Source organism: Poecilia reticulata, chromosome 7 (assembly GCF_904066995.2).
Source record: "Poecilia reticulata chromosome 7, P_reticulata-male-v2, whole genome shotgun sequence".
Classification (NCBI taxonomy): Eukaryota; Metazoa; Chordata; class Actinopteri; order Cyprinodontiformes; family Poeciliidae; genus Poecilia; species Poecilia reticulata.
This window is the reverse complement of record NC_088836.1, coordinates 7,602,019-7,625,276: the sequence shown is the minus strand read 5'-3', so window position 1 is coordinate 7,625,276 and position 23,258 is coordinate 7,602,019. Positions and strand designations below refer to the sequence as shown.

Genomic DNA, 23,258 nt, shown 5'->3' with positions numbered 1-23,258 from the left:
AATTCCAGCATTGAACTGTGATAAGATGTCACCTGTGCAACAAATGTTTTCAAAATGTTTAACAAATAAAAATCTGGACTGTGTACATTAGTTTCCAACCCCGTTGAGTCTTTGCGGCGTCTCTACAATCTCTGCACATCTAGAGAAAATCTCAAGTTCAGTCAGATTGGATATAGACGTCTGTGAACATCAGGAGACGCCACATCTTTTAGTTAGATTTAGGTCTGAACTTTAACTAGGTCATCCTAACAGATAAATTAATCAAAAATTTTACTGCAGCTCTGATTGGATGTTTAGGGTTGTTGACCATCCACCATAGTCTTGGGTCTTTTGTAGCCTCTAACAGAATTTGCTGGTATTTAGCTCCATCCATCTTCCCATCATCTCAGATTGGTATAACGTCTAGCTCCTGCTGATCTATTTTATGTCACCATAGTGATAGTGTGTTCAGAGTGAAGTTTTATTTCTGCGCCACACATACAGCGTTGCAGGTAGGCGAGTGAGTTCAGTTTTTCCTCATCTGGCCAGAAAACCTCCCTTCACATTTACTGTTTCCCACAAAAGCAACTGAATTAACATTCCCTGAATTATCTTGGAAATACTGACCCTTTAAGGCCAGTAAGCCAGAACAGACGTGGCACGTTGTGCAGATCTGCTGTTGCTTTAATATCTAATCGAATTAGTCTGCAGGATGAAGTGGGGTTGTAAGTTCGTTCTCTTTGATGTTCTCCTGATTGCCTGAAGCATGAAGTTGTCCTAACGTGATACACCCCCACACAAGAGTGTATCACTTCTCTGCTGTGCCAAGAGAATTTTGATGATTCCATGTTTTTTTTTCCTTTGTTTTTAATCAAAGATTCCTGACTGATGATTTCTGCTTCTGCAGGCAAAATTAGTGAGGACCTCAGAGCTTTTCTTCATGCATTCCTCTACATGTTTTCCTCTGTGGGGCTGTTGCCAGCCCCACACAACAGACAGCTGGTCAAATCCAGCCCCTTATTCCATGCTTGGCTTTGTGCAGAGGGTCTGAACTCTCTGCTTTTGAGAAACAGTTGCAGACTGTGTTTGTCCGTGACAGTTATAATGCGCCAGTTCGACGCTACGAAGCTTACCAATAATTGCCTGCATGGCAAACTGTCATCCTCCACTGCAAAGAGAGAAGTGGCAAGCCGAACAAAATGGCTACTAACGTTGACCCAATATTTGGAATTGTGGCCAACGCAGACTGAAAGGCTTCCTTCACTTCCTTCGCTGCCATTACTAAAACTACGAGCAACTCCTGAGCAGTGCAGAAAGCAGGCGTGATCGTTCTCTGCCTCTCCTTCTTTCGCTGACATCCTTGGTTAAAATTCTAACAGAGGAATCCATATTAATGGGAGAAAGCCCAGGTGGAGCACTGAAGACAGATGAGAATTGAGCAGAATTGCATAGGAAGGTAGTGACCAAGCTAGTAAAATTGTGAGGTGGAAAGAAAATGATCAATGTTTTGTGAGATTTAATCTGGACTTTAACTAGGCTACAATAGTTAATTATATTTCTTTGATCGCAAACCAAATTTAGGCACGCTGCATTACTAGGCAAGATTAAACCTGATTTTTAAGGATTCAGTTATTCTTTATCAGTAGGTTGAACAATTTAACTGACTAATATCCAGTAAGATGAGATTGAAAACAAAGAGTCTACTGTTAAGAGACAGGCTAAAAAGTTAATAAATTGTCCTCTGTCGGGAGACAGCAAGTACAGTATTTCATTAACATCCAGGCGGTGCTGCTGTCGCCGAGTTGATTTACCGCTCCAAAGGACAGCATCAGTCTCTAGAGAAGGCTTTTCCAGCTCTGGTTGCATAATGGCGTGTAAATTGTTCAATACTGTAACCACAGAGGTGTCAGAGTTACACTGGTACCTTTTATGAAAAGGCATTTAAAGAACCCAGAGGGCTGCATACAACTAGACTGCTTCAGTTCGTTTAAATTGGACTGCAAGGATTGATTGTGGGAACCATGGTGAGACTTAAAATCTGCTTATTACATTGTGGTGCCTTTTGCTTGTTTTTATTTTGTTTGTTTTTTTAAACAGGAAGGTAAAATTGCTCTGCTTGCAGTGATGAACATTGTTCAGGCGGACAATTTGCAAACACAAGGTTGCCTGGGCAGGTAATTGGAAAAGCCTGAAAACCAGAAGAGAAACAGTTTAACAGAAAAATGGGCCACCAAGTCAACAGAAGACGGACGTCATTTTACGGCAGCAGTAAGGACATTTACTGCTGCCGTAACAACAGACAAGTCTTTCTCTGATGTGCTTGAAGCTTTTTCAGTTCCATAAACGCTCAGTTTAAAGATCAGCAGAAAGTAGAAAACAACAAAAGGAGTGAAAGGCTGGGAAACAAAGAGCAGCATGACATAAAAATCTCAGTTCCCAATGTTTTGTACAAATTCTGGGATGTCTCACATGTCTTTAGGGTTAGGATGAGACGTATATTGAAATAAATTTAAAAGAACAATAGTTCAATAACCCACAAAACAAAATGGAATTTAAACAAAGAACTACACATGATCTTTGTTTCTTGTTTAAGACAATTATTTTTGTTTAAAATTGAATGGTTTAATCTGTATGCCTGACTTTATCTAAAAATCTACAACTTTTAGTTAATATTTTAGTATTTTACACACCCATCATATAGAGCTGTTGAATAAAGCAAGTTTCAGTTGCGATTTGAGTATTTTTCTGTTGAAACTTGTTTGTTTTGCTGACCAACAAACTCATCACACCTAAACATACCCACCAGTTTTGGTTTTTAGAGAAATCAATTCAGGAACAAACATTAACGTTAAGGCTAAACAAGCTGATATCATTTTAAAATATGAAATGACTGATGTTTTGATCGGATGGCTACTTTTTACTTTTACTTGAGTAAAAACATGAAATAGTTACTCCTACTTGGGTAAAATTTGTTCACTACTCTACCCGCCTTTACTCCTAAACATTAGGAAGAACGATTATTTTAAACGTGCCACGGAACCATAATGGACGGCTTTTCTTCACTCCACGTTGTCAGTCGTTGCTCTTCCTTGTTTCTGCTTGAATTTTACTAAATAAAACCGGGAACATCTGCACTCAGAAATAACCTCTCTCTCTGTCTCTCTCTGTGTCTCTCTCTCTCTCTCTCTCATGCGACTGGAATAACACAATCAAACGTCAGGGGTCACTGTTGTGCTTCAATGGCACTTTTAATAAAACAGACATTTCATTCTCACAACAGCAATGTCTGGACAGAGAGGGGTCGAGTACGGCTGGGTGAGGGTTTCCTCTGCTGATAGGCTGGTTGCTCTGGGTTAGTGAGAAGGTTGGATAATGAGAACTCAAAGAACATTGATATGACTACTAAAAAACACACGCAAAAAACAGTGTATTTCCTTGCAAAAGGATTAACTTGAACTCTACAACATAATGTCAGCTCACAAGGATAAACTTTACTTTCTGGGATTTTATGTCATAGACCCAAATAAAGCAGAAGATCATTGTGAAAGGGAGAGAAAATCATTTCAGGTCGAACATTTTCGACTTTTAAAACACACAATTTCCAAAAGTAAAAAATGTTCAAGTTTTTTCTAGGAAAATTCATCTCAAAATTTCAGATATTTTTTTTTCTTTTCTTGGAAATTTTGAGCTTTTGGAGTTCGGAAATGTTCAGGGTTTTTCTAGATAATTTGTGAGATGAATGTAAAAAAAAATTTGGGGAACTTTAGACTTGTTTTTCTATCTAATGTGACGTCACAGGGGCCTACAACCTGTACAAACCAAAGAACCATTTTTGCCCACAGTCCATTAAATGTACATAAAGCTTAGTGAAAGGACTACTGAAAGACTTTCAATACATATCTGCAATAGGAAATTGTGGTATTTTTTTAATACCATTTTATTCTGTTTTAGGTTGTAAAGCTAAGAAAAAACATAAACTTTTTACAAAGGGAAGATTTATAGATTTTCTTCTATGGGATGTTGATGTTTGGAGGATCTTATGTAAACAAAAAAGCACTTTGTTTCCAAGGTAATGATGAAAAAAAACAAAGAAGTATTTTTGACACTTGTAGGATTTATTCAGCTCTAAAAATAAACTGCTCAAATCTGCACTTGTTTAATCTACATTTTTAAAATGTTTTTTGGCTCTGCACTGTTTTAAGCTGAGTTATAAAGAGCCACCTGCAGCTCCGGAGCCGCAGCATGCAGATGAATGAACAGAGCTGAATAATCTAGACGGAAAAAATTGTTGTAGGCAGCTAAAGACGTCAAAGCGATGAAAGTTAATGGTTTACACTAAAGGCATATTGGTGTATTGAAATGACCCAGTCAAAGTCCAAATTGAAAATCTCTGGCGGTGCTTGAAAACGTATGTTTAATGCTCTCGTAAAACTTCATGGTGCTTGAATTATTTTGTAAAGAATAATTTCAGGTGAATAAAATTCAGTGTCTAGAAGTGCAAAGCTGACAACACTTAGTTCAAAAGGCAACAGCACATCATCTACTTTTTTACTATTCGCAATTCTTAAAAGACTATCTATGTTTAATAGCCCCGGAAGGAAGAAAAATCAAAAACAAAATGCAAATCAGGTGTAATTTTCATTTTGCAAACACTTCCAGGACCGCTTTGTGTTGGTCTATCATTTAAAATCCCAGTAAAAGACGCCAACGTTTGTGGTGGTGACGTGGTAGAACGTGTCAAAATTCAAAGGGGAGCGAATATTTCTTCCAAAGCGCTGCGGACGCGTCAGCTGAGTCCGTCTGGTTGGCGTTTACCTCTCCTCGTGTGTCAACTTAACAATGGCAAATTAGCAGAGGAAAATCTGACCACAGCTGCACATAGTCTCCGTCCCTCTCACGTTATTTACAGGAGAGAGAAAAAAAAATACATTCAGTTAATTCACTAAGTAACAAAGCTAATTAATCTGTGTTTTTAGCAGAAATCACATTGTTTCACATCCAATTTCCAGTTCCTTCTTCCTCTTAATGTTTACTCACGCAGTCCAAGTGTCCAAGGTTTCTACGATTGAACAACTCACACAGAAATCCCCCCACTGGCCTGTTAAATTCTGTATTTTTACCTATTTACAGAAGCAGCAGTCTAACCATCACAAAACAAACCACAAACCCGCCTGTCGTAACCAAAAGTCCCATCTGATAGAGGAAAAAAAAAACCCCAGAAAACCCAGTCTCACCTCCCCGTTCCATACTCTTCCCACCCTGTTCTAAAAGAGCATGCCAAGTTTAACAATAAACACAGAAAATGTCTTTATACAGAAAAAAAACACCCTTAAAAATGTTTTCTTCCTCCCACGGTGGAGGACAAAGACTTAAGACCAGGTTTTTAGTGGGAAGAAAGTAAAATCTCATTCCATTTTGGGATTTTTTTAGTGCTGACAGAGAAAGGTTCAGGGTCAAAAGAAAGTCCGGTTGGAAGGTTCTGAAAGAGGACCACATCATAAACAGAGGGGACTCGGGGGGGCAGTTTTACAGGTCTCTGAGGCAAAGTTTGGCCGTGGGGGAAAGTTTTGGCAAGAACGAGTGGAGGTGTTTTAAAATGTACGAGAGATTCAAGGGGAAGATCTGCATTTTCATTCTTATTTATGTTTCTCTCTCTCTCTCTTTCTCTCTCTCTCTGTGATTTTTAGAGTCAGAGGTGTCGAGGACTGGGGTGGCCGTTGTGGTAGAGCTTCTGCTTGATGTGGACCATGTTGCCGCTGGAGTCCTCCAGCTGTCTGAGCTGGGCTCGGCGACGGAGGTCTCGGAGGTTGCAGAACTGCGGTAACCATGACCAGGATGGAGTATCTGCAGGGAGAAGACCAGAGAGAACAAGGAGACTTTTATCCAGATGATACAAAAACCCAAATTCACAAGCACAAGCCGAGTTTTATCATGCACAGCGGTATATTTACCTGCAAAAAAAACAACAATAAAACCTCCTCTCAGTTATTCTTGCTTTCATATTTCAGATATTTATAAGAACAATAAAGCACTGATGTTACATTTCCACCTTTGTAGCAGAGTTGAAAGCCTTCCCCAACACATGCACTTCAAATGTGTGTGTGTGCGTGCGTGTGTGTGTGTGTCGTGTGTGTTTTTAGCAACGTTTAAGGGAACTGTCCACATCAGGCTGATTGTACAATATTAATGATTGTACTTCTGTATTTTATAGCAACTATGCTTTTGGAAATTACATTAATAACGCCATGACAACATGGGAATAACATGCAGATCAGCAATCAGTAGGAAGTTCCAGTTTTTCACACTGATCTGTGAAAGCCATAAACCAGCAGGAGTTTGGAGAAGCTCTCCTTCCACTTTATTTAGACAATGGGGACAAATGGCTTTGGAGAGAGGGTCAGAGACAGGTCCTGGTTGGATGAGCAAATATACGCCTTATTTGAATAAATTAAAGAAAAGAAGATAAAACTTTCCACACAGAGTAACAAATCAGATCTTGCCCTTGCAATTTCTCCAAAGATATCTTTGCTGTCCCTACCTCTTGTCTCAGGTAATGCATGCGTGTCTCTATTATTTTGTAGTTTTCTGTTGTATCTTCTCACTTTGTTCCGATTTGGATTAAATTCTGAAATTCGGTGACGTCAACACGCATTGTTGTGTTTTGTCCCAAACGCGCCACCGTTCAAGAGAACCTGGGATCCAAACAGGAAGACGGAGAGCCAGATTCTTTTCCAAATTTAATCACACAAATAATTCTTCCTTAACAAGTTCAACATCTGGTTTTAAATATCAATAAAATGATGTTGATTTTTTGCATATTTGCTTCCCTTTTTTAATATAAAGTTGTCAATCATTGTTATTATTCTGACAAAGTCTCATGCTCATATTTGAATCATTTCAAGCATATTACATGGATTTCTAAAACAATGTAGCATAATCTGTAAATTAGCCAGACCTGGCCTCTTTAACATAAAATACTTTAGTTGTTTTTAAATTCAAACTCACTTAAATATACTTTATTGATCCCAAAGGAAAAATAAATGCTTTTGTAAAGAGTTGTTGTAGACGGTGATGGCTGTGGGAAAGGAGGATCTCCTGTAGTGGTCTGTGTCACAGCAAATTTGAAGGAGCCTCTGACAGAAGACACTGGCTGTGTTTCGATTACAAATGAGCGCAAATCTTTGTTTATATTCTGCTAATGCTCCATACAATAGGAAGTTTAATTAAAATCACATGTGAATACGTTTGTTCGTGCAATAAGTCATGAAAAACCCTAGCAGCTACATGCGATTATATCATATTATATTCATAATTAAGCCATGACGCTAAGAACTCATCATCTATCAGCCGTCGGTGGAGACGTCTGCGTCTTATTCATGCGTTGGCGCAACAAACCCGTCATGCTTGGGAGCGGCTACATTTGGGGAAACTGTAGTCAGCGATTTTTCCAGAAGAGCTGCTGATTCAGTACGCTGAATGACGCACTATTTTTTATTAACTGAGCGATGTTGTGCGTGTTCTCGTGGAGCCAGTTGCACATTGTCCAAAAAACACAAATAAAACAAAACAAACTACAAGGCGTGAAGAAGACTGCTTACTGCTTTCATCTTGGTCGTTTTTACCACTAAGGCAAAGTTATTTATACAGCTCCTTTCAGCCAGAGGCAACTCAGAGTGCTTGCACAAAGAAGCTAAAAGCAACATATATTAAGAAAAACACATCAAACAGATGAAAATTAAACAGATTTAAAAAAAAGAGTTATGAGTAGCATCTGCGGACTACAGCTGTTTTGATACAGCTGAAAAACTGCCTCACTGTAGAACAACATTTTATCAAAAAAACCTTTTTTTTCAAAATTAAGCAAATGTAATTTTCGTAATGTCAATTTATGCAATTATAAGGTTAATGGAAATGCAGCTTAGTGTTTTTCAGTCTCATGAAGAGGATGTGCATGAGTTTCTTGATTTCATGTAAAATCCTTTTTTGCCGCCATCGTCTTCCAGCGGTTCCACAGTGGCAGTCAAACTGGCTGGTTGCTAGTTTGACTGCAACTGCAACTAAAAATCAGAACAATCGGGCGCTACAATAGAGGACACTGAATTCTTTTTTACAGTCTACTACTTGCAGTAAACAAAAAAATGTTAGATGATGTCGTGAACTGTTACATGGTGACTGCAGCCGTGACCTTTCACCTGTTCCACCTTTCTGAATTATCAGCCATCGCACACTGTACACAGAATGCTTCAAGATAGAAAGTGAGGCAGCAGGTTTGTATGCATGTGTGTGTATGTGGGGTGTAATATGAAGTGTGGGGGATGTAATGGTGGAGAACAGATTCAAACTGGAGCTGGTGAGGCGAAGTGAGGTCCGTGAAGACGGCAGGGAGAGCCCCAGACGTCGAGTCCGGTAAAAATAAAAATAAAAATGGCTGTGCCCGAGAATGTGCAAGAGAAAGAGGTGGAGGAGAGGAGGGGGCGTTGCTGGTAGGATTGGGGATGAGGAGGAAAGACAGAGAGGGGGAGAGAGAGAAGGGAAGTTATTTATAGCTGTGAATGGTTGTGCTGTCCACAAGGACTGCTCTGAAGGGTATCCAAAGGAAAGGGGGCAACAAAGGCAGGTTTCTCTCATTTCAATAAAAGGATGAAGTCAGGAGAAATTACAGAGCAAAGGGAGAAAAAAAGAGAGAGAGAGAGAGAGAGAGAGAGAGAGAGAGAGAGAGAGAAAGAGAGAGAGAGCTAAGATGCGATTGTTATGCCTGCTTTAGAACAGAGGGGACGTTAACGCCCCGTGCCAATTTATCGTTTTCTCACTTGTTTTTCAAGCGTCTTTCCAAAAAGAGCATCTGGCGTCAGATATTAACAGTAAACTGGTGGTACGGAATAAAAAGAAGAAAAAAAATGTTGCATCAGGAGGGAAATGGCTCAGGAGCAGATTCAATAAATGAGCATAAGGGGGAGGAGTTAGAGCTGGAAAAAAGCAATGGGAATCATTGTGCATTTCAATGCACTGTGTGTGTGTGTGTGTGTTCCTTACTTGCCATTCCAGCTGCTCTCTTGTGCTATTTATAGCTCCACAGAAGAGAAAGTGTGTGTACATGCGTGTGTCTGTGTGTGCGTGTGTGCGTGCGCACGTGTGTGTGTGCGTGTGTAAATTCAGGTGGAGATGTGACAGCATCCTCATCCTGCTTCCACACTCTTCCCTGCTCTTTCAGCCTCACCTTCACTCCTCATCTCACAGAGGCTAAATGTGTGTGACCCAGTACTAAAGGCAACACACACATGCATGCATGCACACGCGCACGCACACACACACAAACTAATGGATCAAGTCAAAAAGGTGACGGGCTTCCCTACCCACTGCTAAAAAAATAAGTATATAACAATCAGACCACATCTCTACGGTGTTTGAAACATTGAAAATACTGCCTTCTTTGGCAAACACTTAACACGCAAACATGTAAAGTTTCTTGGTTTTCAGTGGGAGATATCAAAAATACCACATTATTATTTATGTGGAAATGCCAAGAGAAATCAGCAGAATACAATCTGGGTCAGAAACTTTAAATTCAGTCATTGTTGAGTGAAGAAGGAAAAGTAAGGCATTTAAAAACAGTCAACAAAGTTGCTCCGTTGTCTCTGAAAATTTTAAAGCTTTTTAAATTCCCATCGTAAATTAAACAGCTAAATATAGTTTAATTATAATGGGTGCTATTTTATCCCTAACAATCCCTAACAGTAAAAGTAATGTGCAAAGTGTCAATCTAAGTTTTTTTCTGCTGTGGTTTGAAGAAGACTTTTAAATTAGTGATGCATGTTCTTGACAATCTTTTAGACTTTTTCTTTCCACTTTGACTGAAATTGTACCTATTTAGTTCTTGTGCAATACTAAGGCAAAGTGTGCTTAGAAATGAGGAAAGAACATAGTAGGACAAAATATCCACAGAAGATCTTAAAACCAAAGCAGCAAGAAAAACAAAAATGTGAAACAAGACTTCAGTTGATGTAATGCAGCCGCGTCAAAATCTTTTTCCGACACATTCAACATCAAGAATGTCTTCAAAGAGCCAGTTGTGGCAGAATATGTTGATAAAATGACCTATTAAAAAACCTGAATAAATATTATTGCTTTCTCTGCTAAAAAGTTATTTAAAATACTTTCACATTGATGTAATTAGGCACAATACAAATAAAAAACGATTTGACTAAACTGATTAAATAATATTTAAGCACACAACTGTTATCTTGACACACTTTTTCAATGCCATAGAAATAGCCATGTGATCTAATGGCTCTTTAACTATTAATATTATCTTTTATTATTATTATTAGCTTTACAAATGTCAATTTTATGCAAAAATACACATTTCTTGTCAGCAAACAGTTTTCAGTTTATTTTTTTTCAACATTGTTTTAATAAAAAATATGGATAAATTGTCTATTTTAAAATAGTTTTCTTACACGTACAAACCTCAATGTTTTGTAATTCTGAGTTAAGCAGCTTAATAAACCAAAACCTTCCTCTGACAATATTCAACTGCACATAGTGGGGGACAAAAAAAGTCAAAATAAAAACAAAAGCTTAAAAACTATTGATCGAGACCACCTGAAAATATTACACACAGGCGTGTCTCCTTTTAAGCAAAATCTGGAAAATAAATACATAAAATAAAAAATCTATGCCTTCAAGTATTAACGGTCATCCTTAATGCTGACACTTTTTCCTCATCCTGCCTGAGGAGCTTTTCCACAGCACTCCCAGTTTCCAGGTCACATATCACCTACTTTACTCTTAAAACTGCAGATCCAGGCCAGCTCCACCACGCAGCCTTACCCCAGTACTGATTTATAAAGCAACAGAGACAACAGCATCTTCCAGGCTCTGCTTTTGTATTTAACCAGGCTATAACAGTAAACGGTCATTTGTGAGAAAAGTTTTAGGAACCACAACAAGACACGATGTTAAAACTTCTACAAGAGAGCGATGCAGCTCAGTCTTATTTAGATATAATATACATAAAGACTAGACTATTTAGGCTTTTATTTCCTCTTTTGTGTCTACCAGAGTTCATGCAGTGATGAACTACGCACCGCATGTTCTGTCTCATTACCTTTTTTTTCTAAAACGACATCCTTCTTTCATCTGTCAGGCGGAGAGAGGCGACAAGGGAAACGACAGATATATTTTCCAGTTAGCGTGGGGACGCAAAGCAGGAAATTAAGAAGCAACTATCAGCCGAAGCTGGATTTCAATACACACACACACACGCACACAGAGTACAGAAATGAGGCATTCAGAGCAGAGCGTCAGATGGTGAGAGCGAAATATCTCAATCGTTGTGACGCAAGCATGGCTCATCTAATGGAGCCAACTTCAAACTCGGGTCTATTTACTGTGACAGCATTAACCAATACGAGAGATTTTCTTCAGACATTTCTGGGACGTGTGACTGCTCAGGCAGAAATCCTTTTCTGACAGCCTTAATCTCCATTCATCTAGATTTGGTGAGGGTATACCTACTGTCCATGTATGAGCAACTGGGACCTATGAAATTAAAGTTTGGTCCAAACGTCTTGAGTCATCCCTGATTCCTCTAGATTTTACTACCCAAGAGAGGTGAGATGATCTAACAAAAAACATATTTTAAATTACGCCTATAGGCACTCTGAGATACAATTTGTTCCTATTAATTCAAGTGAATCAATGAAAACTACCAAAGGTAACGCAGTCGGACAGACATTTCAGTGGCAGTAAAATAATTTTTGAAGGACCCTTTAGAAGAAAATCTGGCACGCTTCATCAACTATAGAATGATGCATCACTCAGGTCCGTTGTCTTTTACTCAATTCATTTCTCAATACATAGCAACTCACTATACATTTTGTAAAAATTCTTCAAACGCAAATAGTTAAGTGAGACCCATGATGCAAAATTCACATTTTGCACGTACTTATACTTATGGCCTCAACTGCTTTTAAAAACAGTACAAGCACTTAACAACACTGTCCTGCCGTTTTTTGCCAGTAAGTCCAAAGAACTGTATTTGGAATATTTGGTAGCGCTTCATTGCTCCAGAATAACCTGGATTTCACTTATGTGCAAGATTTATCCCTACAGTCGAAACAATCTTTTGTAAAACATTGTTTCTTCTAAACAGCATCCTGTTTTATCACTAAGCTATTTCTGTATTTTAGTTGATATATTATTCACAAGTTCAATTAACCTGCTTTTGTCCTCTATCATCCTAATATTGGTTAATGTAGGTTTTGTTTATTAGAAATGAGGCAGGCGTTGTCCTTATTTGTTAGGAATTAATTTTAATTAACTACTTTTATATCTGGTTTAAACAATCTCGACTTTACCTTTAAAACATTGTCTTAAGAAAATTTTAAATCATATGTAGTTGTTTAGATTCACATTTGTTGTATTGTTACAGCTCCAGTTACACCAAGCTGGATGTGTTACAAACCCCGGCTGATGTATTTACAGCTTAGAGTTGCACTGAAAGCAATATGGCCAGGAAGGGACACGCGCTAAGAGCGGTGTAACTATTTCAGGCAATAAAGATATATGTCATGTGGCTTGTCTCAGCTGAATTCATGTGGAAAAGCTATTGCCTGTTGACAGATTACTTTGATCGACTGATTCTGATTCAGCATCATATCAGTTTGGTTTTTAAAAAAAAATTCCCTGATTTGTTAGTAGATAATAAACTTCACAGATTGAGGATTTTTGGTTTCTAGCTTGGAGACGGTCCATTAATTTACAACAAGTGGTGTTAAAATTGAGGCTACGTTTTGTACAGTTGCACCATAACTGGATGATAGGAAATTGTGAAAATGTCGCCTGATCTCATGTCTCGATGTCAGCCGTAACTTTCAGACGATCTGCACCTGGCATAAACATCCTGTCTGCCTTACTGTAGCATGTCAGACTGGTGTGGGAAATATCTTCTTGGCACATTTTGGGCTCCGTAGTGCCAACTAAACACCAGAACCTAGTTGTTCATAGTTTACAATCTCTCTGATGTGGACCATAAAAGTGAACTCTGGTGTGCCTACAAGCCTAGTCTTGGTTCAGTTGAAGTGAACTCTGGTGCAGTGCGAATGCTTATGTGGATGCTGAGACTGCTCCAAAAGCAGAAAGTGAGCTACAATGCAGGGCATTCTGGGTAAATACAGCATAAACAAAAGTGTGAGTCTAACGCCAGCGGGAGAACGGAGTCGTGGTGTTTTACTAACGATAAAAGAGAAATCTTACAATCGCTAAAATCTGATGACGTACTATTTTTGTTTACATTTTGTGAAGAAGAAAAACGTGCTCATGTCTTTTCCAGAGGTTATTATGTAATTTCCTTCAGTGGTCCTTGGTGCAGCGCCACCACAGGTGAGGAGGTGAACAGGTTTTTCAAAGGGTTTGGAGAGTTTCACACAGTGCAGTATGAAAGTGAACCACAACAGCTGAAATTTGACAGGTCAACAGCAATTTTGGTCCCCAGTCGAACCGAGTCTACCGCACTATCAAATGTGAAATCACCCTAAATCTATGAGGAACATTTTCAACACCTTGTTGAATCCATGCCAGGAAGAACGAAGGCAGTTTCTAAGAATAACGAGGGTCTAAATCTGATATTATCAAGGCGTACTTAATAAAGTGGTTGGTGAGTGCATGTCCTCTTTCTTTGAACATTAGCTGCCTAGCATCTCATTTAACTTAAAAAAAGATTAGCGAATTCTTCTTCTCCGCATCTAACCTGGATTAATTCTGCGTCTGAGTCGGTGAGTCCCCAGCCATTTCCAGGCAGGCTGTGAGCATCTTACCGTAGTACCGGCTCGCCCTCCAGGCCCTGACGGCGCAGTGCAGGACTCCGTCAAGCCACAGCAGCAGCCAGCTGATGCAGAAACCCAACAGCAGACCCAACATCAAGTCCATCTCCTGCTTGGTCACACTGTCACTCACAAAGTAGTTCTCTGAAGAGTCCACTAAGGAGTGATCCCCATCGTACGGGATTACGTAGTGGACATGATGCCTGGGGTGAGGACAGACAGGAGAAGAGGACAGAAGTGTTAAACTTTAAAGTAGCAACCGTCTGTACACTGGAGGTTTGCTGGAGTTTTTCTAAACTTAAATAAAGCCACACTAATCCGCACTTTACAGGAAACCCCTGAAGCCCCTGTGAAGGACCACTGGGGGGGTCCACAGGATGCACTTTAGGATGGAAAGTCTATGGCTGACTTGTAATTTTTTAGATTTGTGGAAGAAATTCAGCCCGCTTAAAAGTGAAAGGCCATCACTTTCTAAAAGTAATCTTTTGGATCAAAACTACTGGATTACCACGAAGCAAGGTATTTACTTCTATGTGCAATCTGTTTGTTGAAGAAATGGCATGCAAGTCAAACAATTCGGTATTTTTCTTCTGATAAGCATTGTGCATTGTGATGTAATGCACTAAGAGTTCTTTCCTAAGTTCATGACAACAATTTACAGCCATTGTTTGCATCCTGGTGTACCGCGGTCTGGCTTTTTCTACTGCCGAATTATGACACGTCTCACATCGACGACATAAAACTCAGATAAAATACAACACGACCATTCAGACTTGATGGATGGATGGATGGATGGATGGATGGATGGATGGATGGATGGATGGATGGATGGATGGATGGATGGATGGATGGATGGATGGATGGATGGATGTTTCACAGAAGACTTAAAGAGACTGAAACAAACATCATGAAAATACTGATTGGCTAAAATGCAACCAAAGCCTCTCCATTTAAAAAAATCTTAAAGAAATCCATATTACGGATCATCAAGATTCACTTGCATCGCTTCTACATGCTGGCCTCTTCTCCAACAAGCTGCCATTCCAGTGGATATGAAAACCTTCACTGACATTAGCCGCCCTCCTGGGAGCAGATATAGGCTTTTCCCAGCCTAATGACGCAGACAGATGTCTGAAGAACATCGCACGGGAACACACCGGGAGCTCAGAGATCTGACAGCTGAGAGCGAGTACAGGTGCACTCTGGGACTTTACACTGATAACGGGGTTTGAAATGATGGCGACGTCTGAAGACATTCACAAATGTAAAGCAGTGCTTTTCAGGACTTCACAAAGACTGGAAGGCGATAAACTAAATTGTCAAGCTTCGCACAGATGTATTGTGATTTCGCCCCAACAAGTGTGTCTTTTATAGTTTAAGACACGGACAAACTTTGTCGCTGTTTAAGGCCTGAAACCAAAACATGGCACCCGAGAGAACAAGGATTGTCACACAAGTCAGGCTTGCAACTATGCATTTGTTTGTTTGTTCTACTGATAAGTGTGTTGCAGTTGTGCAACACTTGACAAATTTAAGTCAGTCTTACTCAAATCATGTAGTTTACTTCAAATAAAGCCATAATCTAAGAAAGGACCTCTTTTTTTGCTCAGGCAGCCTTCATTTGAGAGTAGTTAGACAGGAAAGTGGATAATGGAAGAGGGGGGAGGCATGCGGCAAAGGTCATCAGGTCAGGAATCGAACCTGCCACGGCCGCATCAAGGACTGAGGTCTCCTCATGTGGGTTGTGTTCTACTCTGGAACCACCACAGCAGCCCGGTCGGTACCGGTTCTGTCCCTGGTGAAGCTCGCATCATGACGTCAGACGTAGGATGCGGACGCATCGACGCATTGAACTTAGTTGTTTCAAGTAAAGTCAAAGTAAGTTGTCATCACTACACCAAAAAGAATTAAGTGAGAATCATGTAAATAAGTCCAAATACACTTTTTAGGGTGTGGAGTTTCCTGAGAATAAGGCTGAACTATATGTAAACCTTTTTTTTATCTTTTTTTTTTCAAATCAACCAACATTTGTAATTATCTGATTCTTTATTAACTGTATTTGTTTCACCTGCATCTTGTGCAGCCTATGATTAAATCTCCACCCACTCCAACGTTCCAGCCACAAAGGCAGCTGCTGCTCTTCAAGCTCCAATCTACCCAAAAGGGTTCATCCGTACGGCGTCCAAATCAGAATACGGACAAAGCCAAACGAGCTGACACATAAAGCTGTGTCCTCGACGGCACTAAGGTGAACGCCGTCGGCCGTCCTGGCACCTCCACGTCTCACGAACAGAAGGGCAGGCAGGCGGAGCCAGAGCTTTCCCTCTCTCTTCCTATCCACTCACGTATCGAAGGTTTCTGCTGTTTGTGTGAGAGCGGACAACTGGTTCTGGTTCAGGGGGGTTTCTAGATCAGCAGAAGACAAGGTGTGGTTACAATAACCTGAGCACTAAGAGGTTTGACTCTTACTTAGGTTTGACTGAGCATGCTGTCCGGGAACATGTTGATGTACTGCTTGACTTTTATACGTCATCAGCAGAGCTGGGAAGTATTTATCCTGTTACATTTACTTGAGTAACGTTTGATCAGTTTCTCAGTATTTGAGTGGCCATTTTACCAAATACTTGAGTCATTTCTTGGATGACTACTTTTTGATTTTACTTGCATAAAAATAATTTGAGGTATCGCTACCCTGACAATTGTTGCTCACCTCTGATTCTCAGAGCTCGTTACCAGCAGTGGGCAGGGCAGTTTGAATGCAAAGTACGAGTCAATTATGAATTATGATTACTCTCAAGCCATTTTCATAAATTTTGATTTGTATTGCCTTGCAAAAGTATTCCTACCTCTCATTTTTCACATGTCAAATAAAAACTGTTTATTTGAACTTTGTGATGGTCCAAACATCAGTGACAAGAAAATAATACGAGACTGTCAAACATGTATACAAACAAAAAGTCTAAAGATTGTGGTGTGCATTAGTAATCAATCCAACCCCAAAAAGATGAATGGACAGCCTTTCAATTAAATTCAAACACACTTTATTGACCCCAAAGAGAAATTAAATATTAGTAGTAATTTATAATTGATTTTTATTAAGACTAATATTATTAAATATAACGTATTACTACTGTTAAAAGTATTTTCCATAGATTCTCATTTGGATAAAGGTCTGGGCTTTAACTTGGTCATTCTAGCACATAATTAAGCTTTGATGTAGCATTGTAGTTCTGGCTGAATACTTGTAGTTTTTCTTCTGCTGCTCAACAGTTTCCCTGTGTTTCCCACAGCACAATGCTGCCACCAGCAGGTTTCAGATTATAGGCATCTTGGCTAGTTTCCTGATTAATGCTCCCCTCACCTGACCTGCAGGTGTGCAGCTAACCTTTCCCCTCACATAGCTCTGTTCCATGAACTGAACAGTGTGAGGGGATGAAAGCTTATTGCTTCATAAACTAACCCAGCTTCTGCAGAAGGTTCTCCCTGAGCTGTGTACTGCTTCCTGTGACCTTTATGAAGCAGTTTGCTCACTAATGTTCTCTAACAAACCTCTTGGGCCATCCCAAGACAGCTGGATTTATACTGACGTTCAATTACACACAGGTAGACTCGCTTTTGCTAATTAGGTGTCTTCTGGAGCCAAACAGTTGCGCTATTTATGTATTTATGCTATTTATGCTATTTTGTATTTATGGGCAATACAATAAAGGAGGCTGGCCACAAATGCACGTCAATGTTCAGATTTTTAATCTGTGAAACTCTTTTTAGAGCATTCACAGTTTGTTTATTCTTCATAATTATGTTGTGTTAACATAACATCCAAATAAAATGCATTGTGGTTTTTGCAAAGCATTACGTATTCATAACTCAGATAAGTGTCTGTCTTGACTCCATCTATTGTTTACGGAGAAAAGAATAGATGATCTGACTATCGGCAACTCTTAATGTTGCCAATGAATTGCTAACACATTAGCCCCCACACTGCTGTTTGGCTTTATTGGTAATCTTGTCCTAGTAGTCCAGTGTGAACCGGTCAGCAAAAAAAAATAATCTGCATCTTTTTTGATTTTGTCTTTTAAGTTTTTAACCATCATGTGCTGGTGCCGAACGAGCCCTGAAGCCAATTTGTTTTTTCCTTTGCTTAGAAACTGTTCAGGGAAAGTCCATTAATGCTAGTTAAACCCATTTTTGTATATTAATAATGTTCATCTTGCTGATGTTTTCCCACACTTCGAACAAGCTCTCTCTGTGAGAACAAACATCAGGTTGCCTGATCAGCCACCAGCAGTCTGTACAAACACACACGCACACACACACACACACTTTCAGCTACAACCAGATATTTACAGACTGTTTGAAACAACAAGAATATTTTTCCTCACTGTCTACCAAGAAATCAGACACATTTTTTCATGTTTTAGGTCAGTTAGAATTACAAAAGTCATTTCTATTTGCATAAATGCCAGACAATGAAAAAACTTCTCACCAGTACGCTGGGAGAGATTGGTAATGTTATGCAGTGAATTAGTTTATTTAGCCCGTTATAGAGAAAAAAAATACAAATTTTCAAAGTCACATTTTCACCATGTTATTTCAGAGTTCCAAACTAAGTATTTAATTCACCACATAAATATTCAGCTTAAAATGAAACACTAAGCTTTCAAATTAAGTATTTAGTTAGGAAGCTAAATATTTATTTTCCCAACTAAATGTTTAAGTCTGAGCTAAATATAAAGTTCCAAATTAAATATTTAAATTGGAAACTAAACATTAAATTTTCAAATTAACTATTTACTTCTCCAAAGTAAAGACTTCAATTAAAATCAGAATATTTAGTTTATTGCTCTATAGGTTTGCTGCAATAGTGTGCTGACATTTTAATCCTTTCTGACTAAATGACTACAACATATCTATGGGACTGAGATGAGGGTTTTTGATAACTAACCTAAAACTTTCTTGTCCTAAAGTCACTTAGTAACTAAGCCAATAACAGTTTGGTTAAAACAGACTAAGACAGACAGGATCTCCAGAGAAAGTAAAAACCAGGGAGCTAGCAGAGGTAGAATGACAACAACCTGTGAAACATGATTACCAGGTAAATTAAACAAAGTGGACTGGAGGTGACATTTGTGTGATGGAAACCAGGTGAGGCCAATTAGAGGAATGCAGAACAGGTGATGGGAGAATCAAAGCGGGGAAGTGAGGCCAGGTGACCAAAAAAAAAAAAACTGGGAAAAATACAGAGGGAAGCAAACGGGATGTATAGAGAGTTTCATCAACTGAGAGCTAAAGACTAATGTTAACACAGCAGTCTAAACCAAAAAAACAAAACACAGCAAATAATTAACAGAACAAACTCAAAACAAAGGAACTAAATAATACAGAAATGCAGAATTCATAATAATAGCCCACTTTCAAATATTACTGAGATAACTGATAATATTGTTGTTTTGAGACCATTTTTAAGTAACACAATGCTAGTGATATAACAATGCAAGAACACATTCAAAGATCAAGAAACTTTAAATTCTAATGAACATTTAGCACTGGAACCGGATGGTATTTTAAATATTTCAAATAAATAACACAACAGGAACAAACAAATTCTGAAGTCTCTGTAAACAAAACTGACCTTCAAAGAAAGGGCTAGTTATGAAAAAACCGCCAGACTGAAGACTTTTGTCATCCAATTTTTGTTAGAAAGAGAAAGAAAGAAAAAACACTAAAGCATGCAAATGGAGATTGTTAAGCTTGTTTAAATTTATCATTCAATTTAATGATTGTTGCAACAGGCCTAGATATGTCTGACCTGTCAGAAATGAAGTTCTAAATGCCTGAGTCTTTTTGCTAATGAGTAATTGCTTCATCCTCAATGATTGGACTGATTTCAGTCTGTGTCGGTACAGGATTTGTTCCACTGGCTCTTTTGCTTTTGGGGGTGTGTGAGGGCATTTTTCCTAACTTAAACGTGTCTGGGGCACAGATCAAGTATCCCATAGTTGTTGTTGTTGTTTTGTTTCTTTCTTAAACAGATGAAGATGTGGAAAGTTAACGCAAGGACGAACTAGACCTGTGGAGGTCCACTGCTCTCTTCCTGATTTCTTGGCTTGTTTTCCTCATGATGTCACACCAATAAGGACAACAGTTGGGGTCTACTCACAGGTGTGACTCCACCTGACTCATAAGCCTCCAAAAAGTCATGACATCATCATCTGTTCAAAGGCATTCTGGTCTTATTGTGTCAACCTCTGATTTCTAAAACATAAAAAATAAATAAATAAATACTGGCAATAATCGCTGTATTTTAGCAAATGATTTAGAAATACTTTTTGGTATTCAGCAGGGAAAAAAACCATTAAACAGTGAATACAAATATCTGGGTGGAACTGTGGTCGATAAATCGTCTGGCATGTCTAATATTATCGGTGGCACGGTGAATGTGAGAGCTGTTGTACCGCACAATGCATTTGATGCTCAGATTGTTTTAAACGGCCTACTGTCGCTCATAGTTCATTACCTATTTATGAGACCTGCACACACGCACACGCACACGCACACACACGCGCACACACACACACACACACACACACACACACACACACACACGCACGCACGCACGCACACACACACACACACACACACACACACGCCTTCCTGCATGCAGCAAAGCCTTACAGTCAGCCGCTATATACGACAAAAAAAAAAGGAAAAAAAAAAAAGAAAAATACCAGCGAGATCGGGCTTTATGTAAGAAAAATATCAGGACCTCAGCGGAAACCGCGGCTATAAGAGCGCAAACAGGACGGCAGCCTATCAGGGTGGCTTTGCGGGGTTTCACCGCTTCAAATCTTCCAGGCCTCTTCGGCAATTAAGAATTGACGGGTGGTGGTGGTGGTGGTGTGCCGATGGAGATGAGGGGAAGACAGAGAGGAACACAGCACAGCATATTTATGCCACATATTGTGGAGGATGCTGGTATTTACCTTCCACAGTTGCAGTGACAGACGCGGTCCTCCCCTCGTAGATGCGGTAGGATGTAGTTGTGAAAGCGATCCAGTAGTGCGTTCATGTCCATTAAACAGGCTATCGCCTGCAAAGAACCATGCCAGTCAGCTGGGACATGTCGAGCAACGGTGCTAAACTATCACCACACACAGCGAAGGGTTTTCAGAAAGAATAGGAATTACAACCAGAAGGAGGAAAATGGCAGATATATTTTTTTTCTCTCTCTCTCACTCACTCGTTTCTAAGAGAGGGAGACTGTTGCTTGAAAACCGACTGATTTATTTATGACAGCAGGTAGGCTAATTATAGCTAGGCGTACCTACTTCCACTGATAGGGTGTCTCAAAAATGTATCATATTTATGTAAGTTAAATTAAAAAAAACAAAACATTTGGCATCATATAGCCTCTGTGTGGAAATGAGGGGGAAAAAAGAAATCACATTGCATCTGAGGGAGGTGAGAATGTCTTACCATTACAACTGAAGCACCAAGAATCATAAAAATCATGGTGGTTGTGATCATATGCATCAAAACTTCCAAAACTGACCGCCGTCTTGGAGCCCGGGCTTCTACCCGCGGCAGTGGAGACGCTCCGGCTGGGCTGTGGGCGCTCTCTCCCGGCAGGAGCCGCTCATGGAGCCGCCGCGCCGCTCCTGGCTCCCCGTCCCTTCAAACAGCCCGGTTTTCCCTCCGTCTCCTCCTCCTCCTACACACGGCGAGCCGTTCTCTCTCAGCCTTCACTGCACCCTCTCTCCATCCAAGTAAGGTCCCCCACCACCACCACCACCACCCCGGTCGGTCGGTCGGTCGGACGGATGGACGGATGCGGCTCCACAGAGGCTGTCCGCTCCTTAATTGCCGATTCGAAAGGAATCCACTGCTCTAGCTCCGTTTCCCCCCCTCCTCCCCGTCCACCTCTATTCCAACGTCCAAATTAACATCACTCAAAGAAAAATCATGAAATGCGTCTGTTTTTTTTTATTTTTTGTATCCTCTAAGAGGGGGATGCCTCGGTGCCCTCTCCCCCTTTCCCCCCCCACCAAGTTCCTCCAGTCCCCGCTCTGCGATTCAGTGCCGGTGAATCCCGTCCTCCATCAGGCGAGAACGTTTCAAAGAGCTGCAGCACCAACACCTCTCGCGGCCATCGCCCTACAGTCTTCCTCGGATTGGCCTGATAAACATCTAGACGCGGTCCAAGCAGCACCGTGGCCTGCACCTAGACCCACCCTGCGCCCCGAGACCAGTCCCTATCCAGCATCGGCAACTGCATCAACGCCCGGAGCCAGACGCGCATGATTATCCCATCCTGGCTTCCAGCAGCTACACGAGCACCCACTTCCACTGCCTGTGCGTGTGCGTGTGCGCGCGAGCGCGATGGTGTGTACAGTGGGCGGTTAGAGGGAGGGGAGCTGAGAAGTGAAGAGAGGAGAGGAGAGAAAAGGAGAGGAGAGGTGGAACTGCAAGCTGTCTCTATAGGCCTGTGCAGGGCCGGATTTAGGAGATTTTGGGGCCCCTATGGGCTAGAGCCACTTTTGGTTCCCTACCAGCGCATTTTTATACATGTGCAATATATATTCAGGAAGGTGTATAATAAAGTAGTTGTGCTTTGGTGGAAAGATACAGACTAGTGAAAAAAATAATACTTTAGTATATTGCAAACAATCTTAAATTTGCGTATGTACATTTTAAGTGTACATATAAATATATACAAAGTATACTAACAGCATTCTTGTACCATTTTTGACATTATAACTTTAAACACACATAAATATAATTGTACCACAATACACTTTTAAGAAATATATTAAATAAAAGTATACTTTAAGTGAACAAAATATGTATTTGTTCAAGTGTACCAATGAAACAATATGCCTTTAAAGATATTTTGTGTATATTTTTTAAATATATGCTCAAAATAGAATCTTCTAAAATAGACTTAAAGCTTACTTGAAAAGTAAACTATTAAATGAACTGAAATTTCAGTATGTTTTGAATTACATCTCAGTGTATACCTTAGGCTATTTTAGGTGGCTTAATAATCTTTTACTATTTTGTTAAAATGGCAAAGAATAAAAAAAAATACAATCCTCATAGCGGAACTTGATGTAATGTTGTTTAACAAAGTAAATAATGTGTTCATGTCTCAAAATATCAAACATTGACAGTTTAGTGACAGAGATGCAATAAAAACAATACTTGTCCTTAACACTAAATGTAGCAGGTATCTTGAGTTTTACATTTCTCCAAATATGACCTGTTGTTTGTTTTCAGTTTTTTAACTAAAACACAGAAGCTGTCTTTATTCAATCCATTTTCAGATGTCTGATATAAGATCTGTTAGTCAACAGAATGAGCTCCAGGCAAGATGGTGGTGGTAATGCACACTTTCAGTTTTTTTGAAAGTGCGCCTATGAGGAAAATGTGAGATTATTTGTAAAATAAATAACTAAA

The 23,258-nt window shown here is 39.7% G+C and overlaps 1 protein-coding gene across 2 annotated transcripts; it reads right to left on the bottom strand.

The window, feature by feature from the left end:
• Positions 1-3,202: 3,202 nt before the first annotated feature.
• Positions 3,203-22,277, bottom strand: tmem240a (transmembrane protein 240a). 2 transcript variants are annotated; one of them, XM_008413031.3, is made up of 4 exons: positions 21,355-22,277; positions 20,786-20,892; positions 13,797-14,005; positions 3,203-5,823 (listed from the first exon to the last, which is right to left on the bottom strand). In XM_008413031.3, the coding sequence occupies exons 2-4, from the start codon at positions 20,875-20,877 to the stop codon at positions 5,669-5,671; spliced, it is 456 nt and encodes a 151-aa protein (XP_008411253.1). In that variant the 5' UTR covers positions 20,878-20,892; positions 21,355-22,277; the 3' UTR covers positions 3,203-5,668. The 2 variants fall into 2 exon arrangements, with proteins under 2 accessions (XP_008411253.1, XP_008411252.1); XM_008413030.3 differs by having other exon boundaries at positions 21,279-22,276.
• Between the last annotated feature and the right edge of the window lie 981 nt (positions 22,278-23,258).

Excerpts from the sequence above, each read along its gene's own strand:
- tmem240a (XM_008413030.3), bottom strand. The coding sequence starts at position 21,335 with ATGCATATGATCACAACCACCATGATTTTTATGATTCTTGGTGCTTCA. Across the intron at positions 14,006-20,785 it reads TGTCACTGCAACTGTGGAAG|GCATCATGTCCACTACGTAA; the intron begins GTAAATACCAGC and ends TCCTCACCCCAG. Across the intron at positions 5,824-13,796 it reads GAGGGCGAGCCGGTACTACG|ATACTCCATCCTGGTCATGG; the intron begins GTAAGATGCTCA and ends TTCTCCCTGCAG.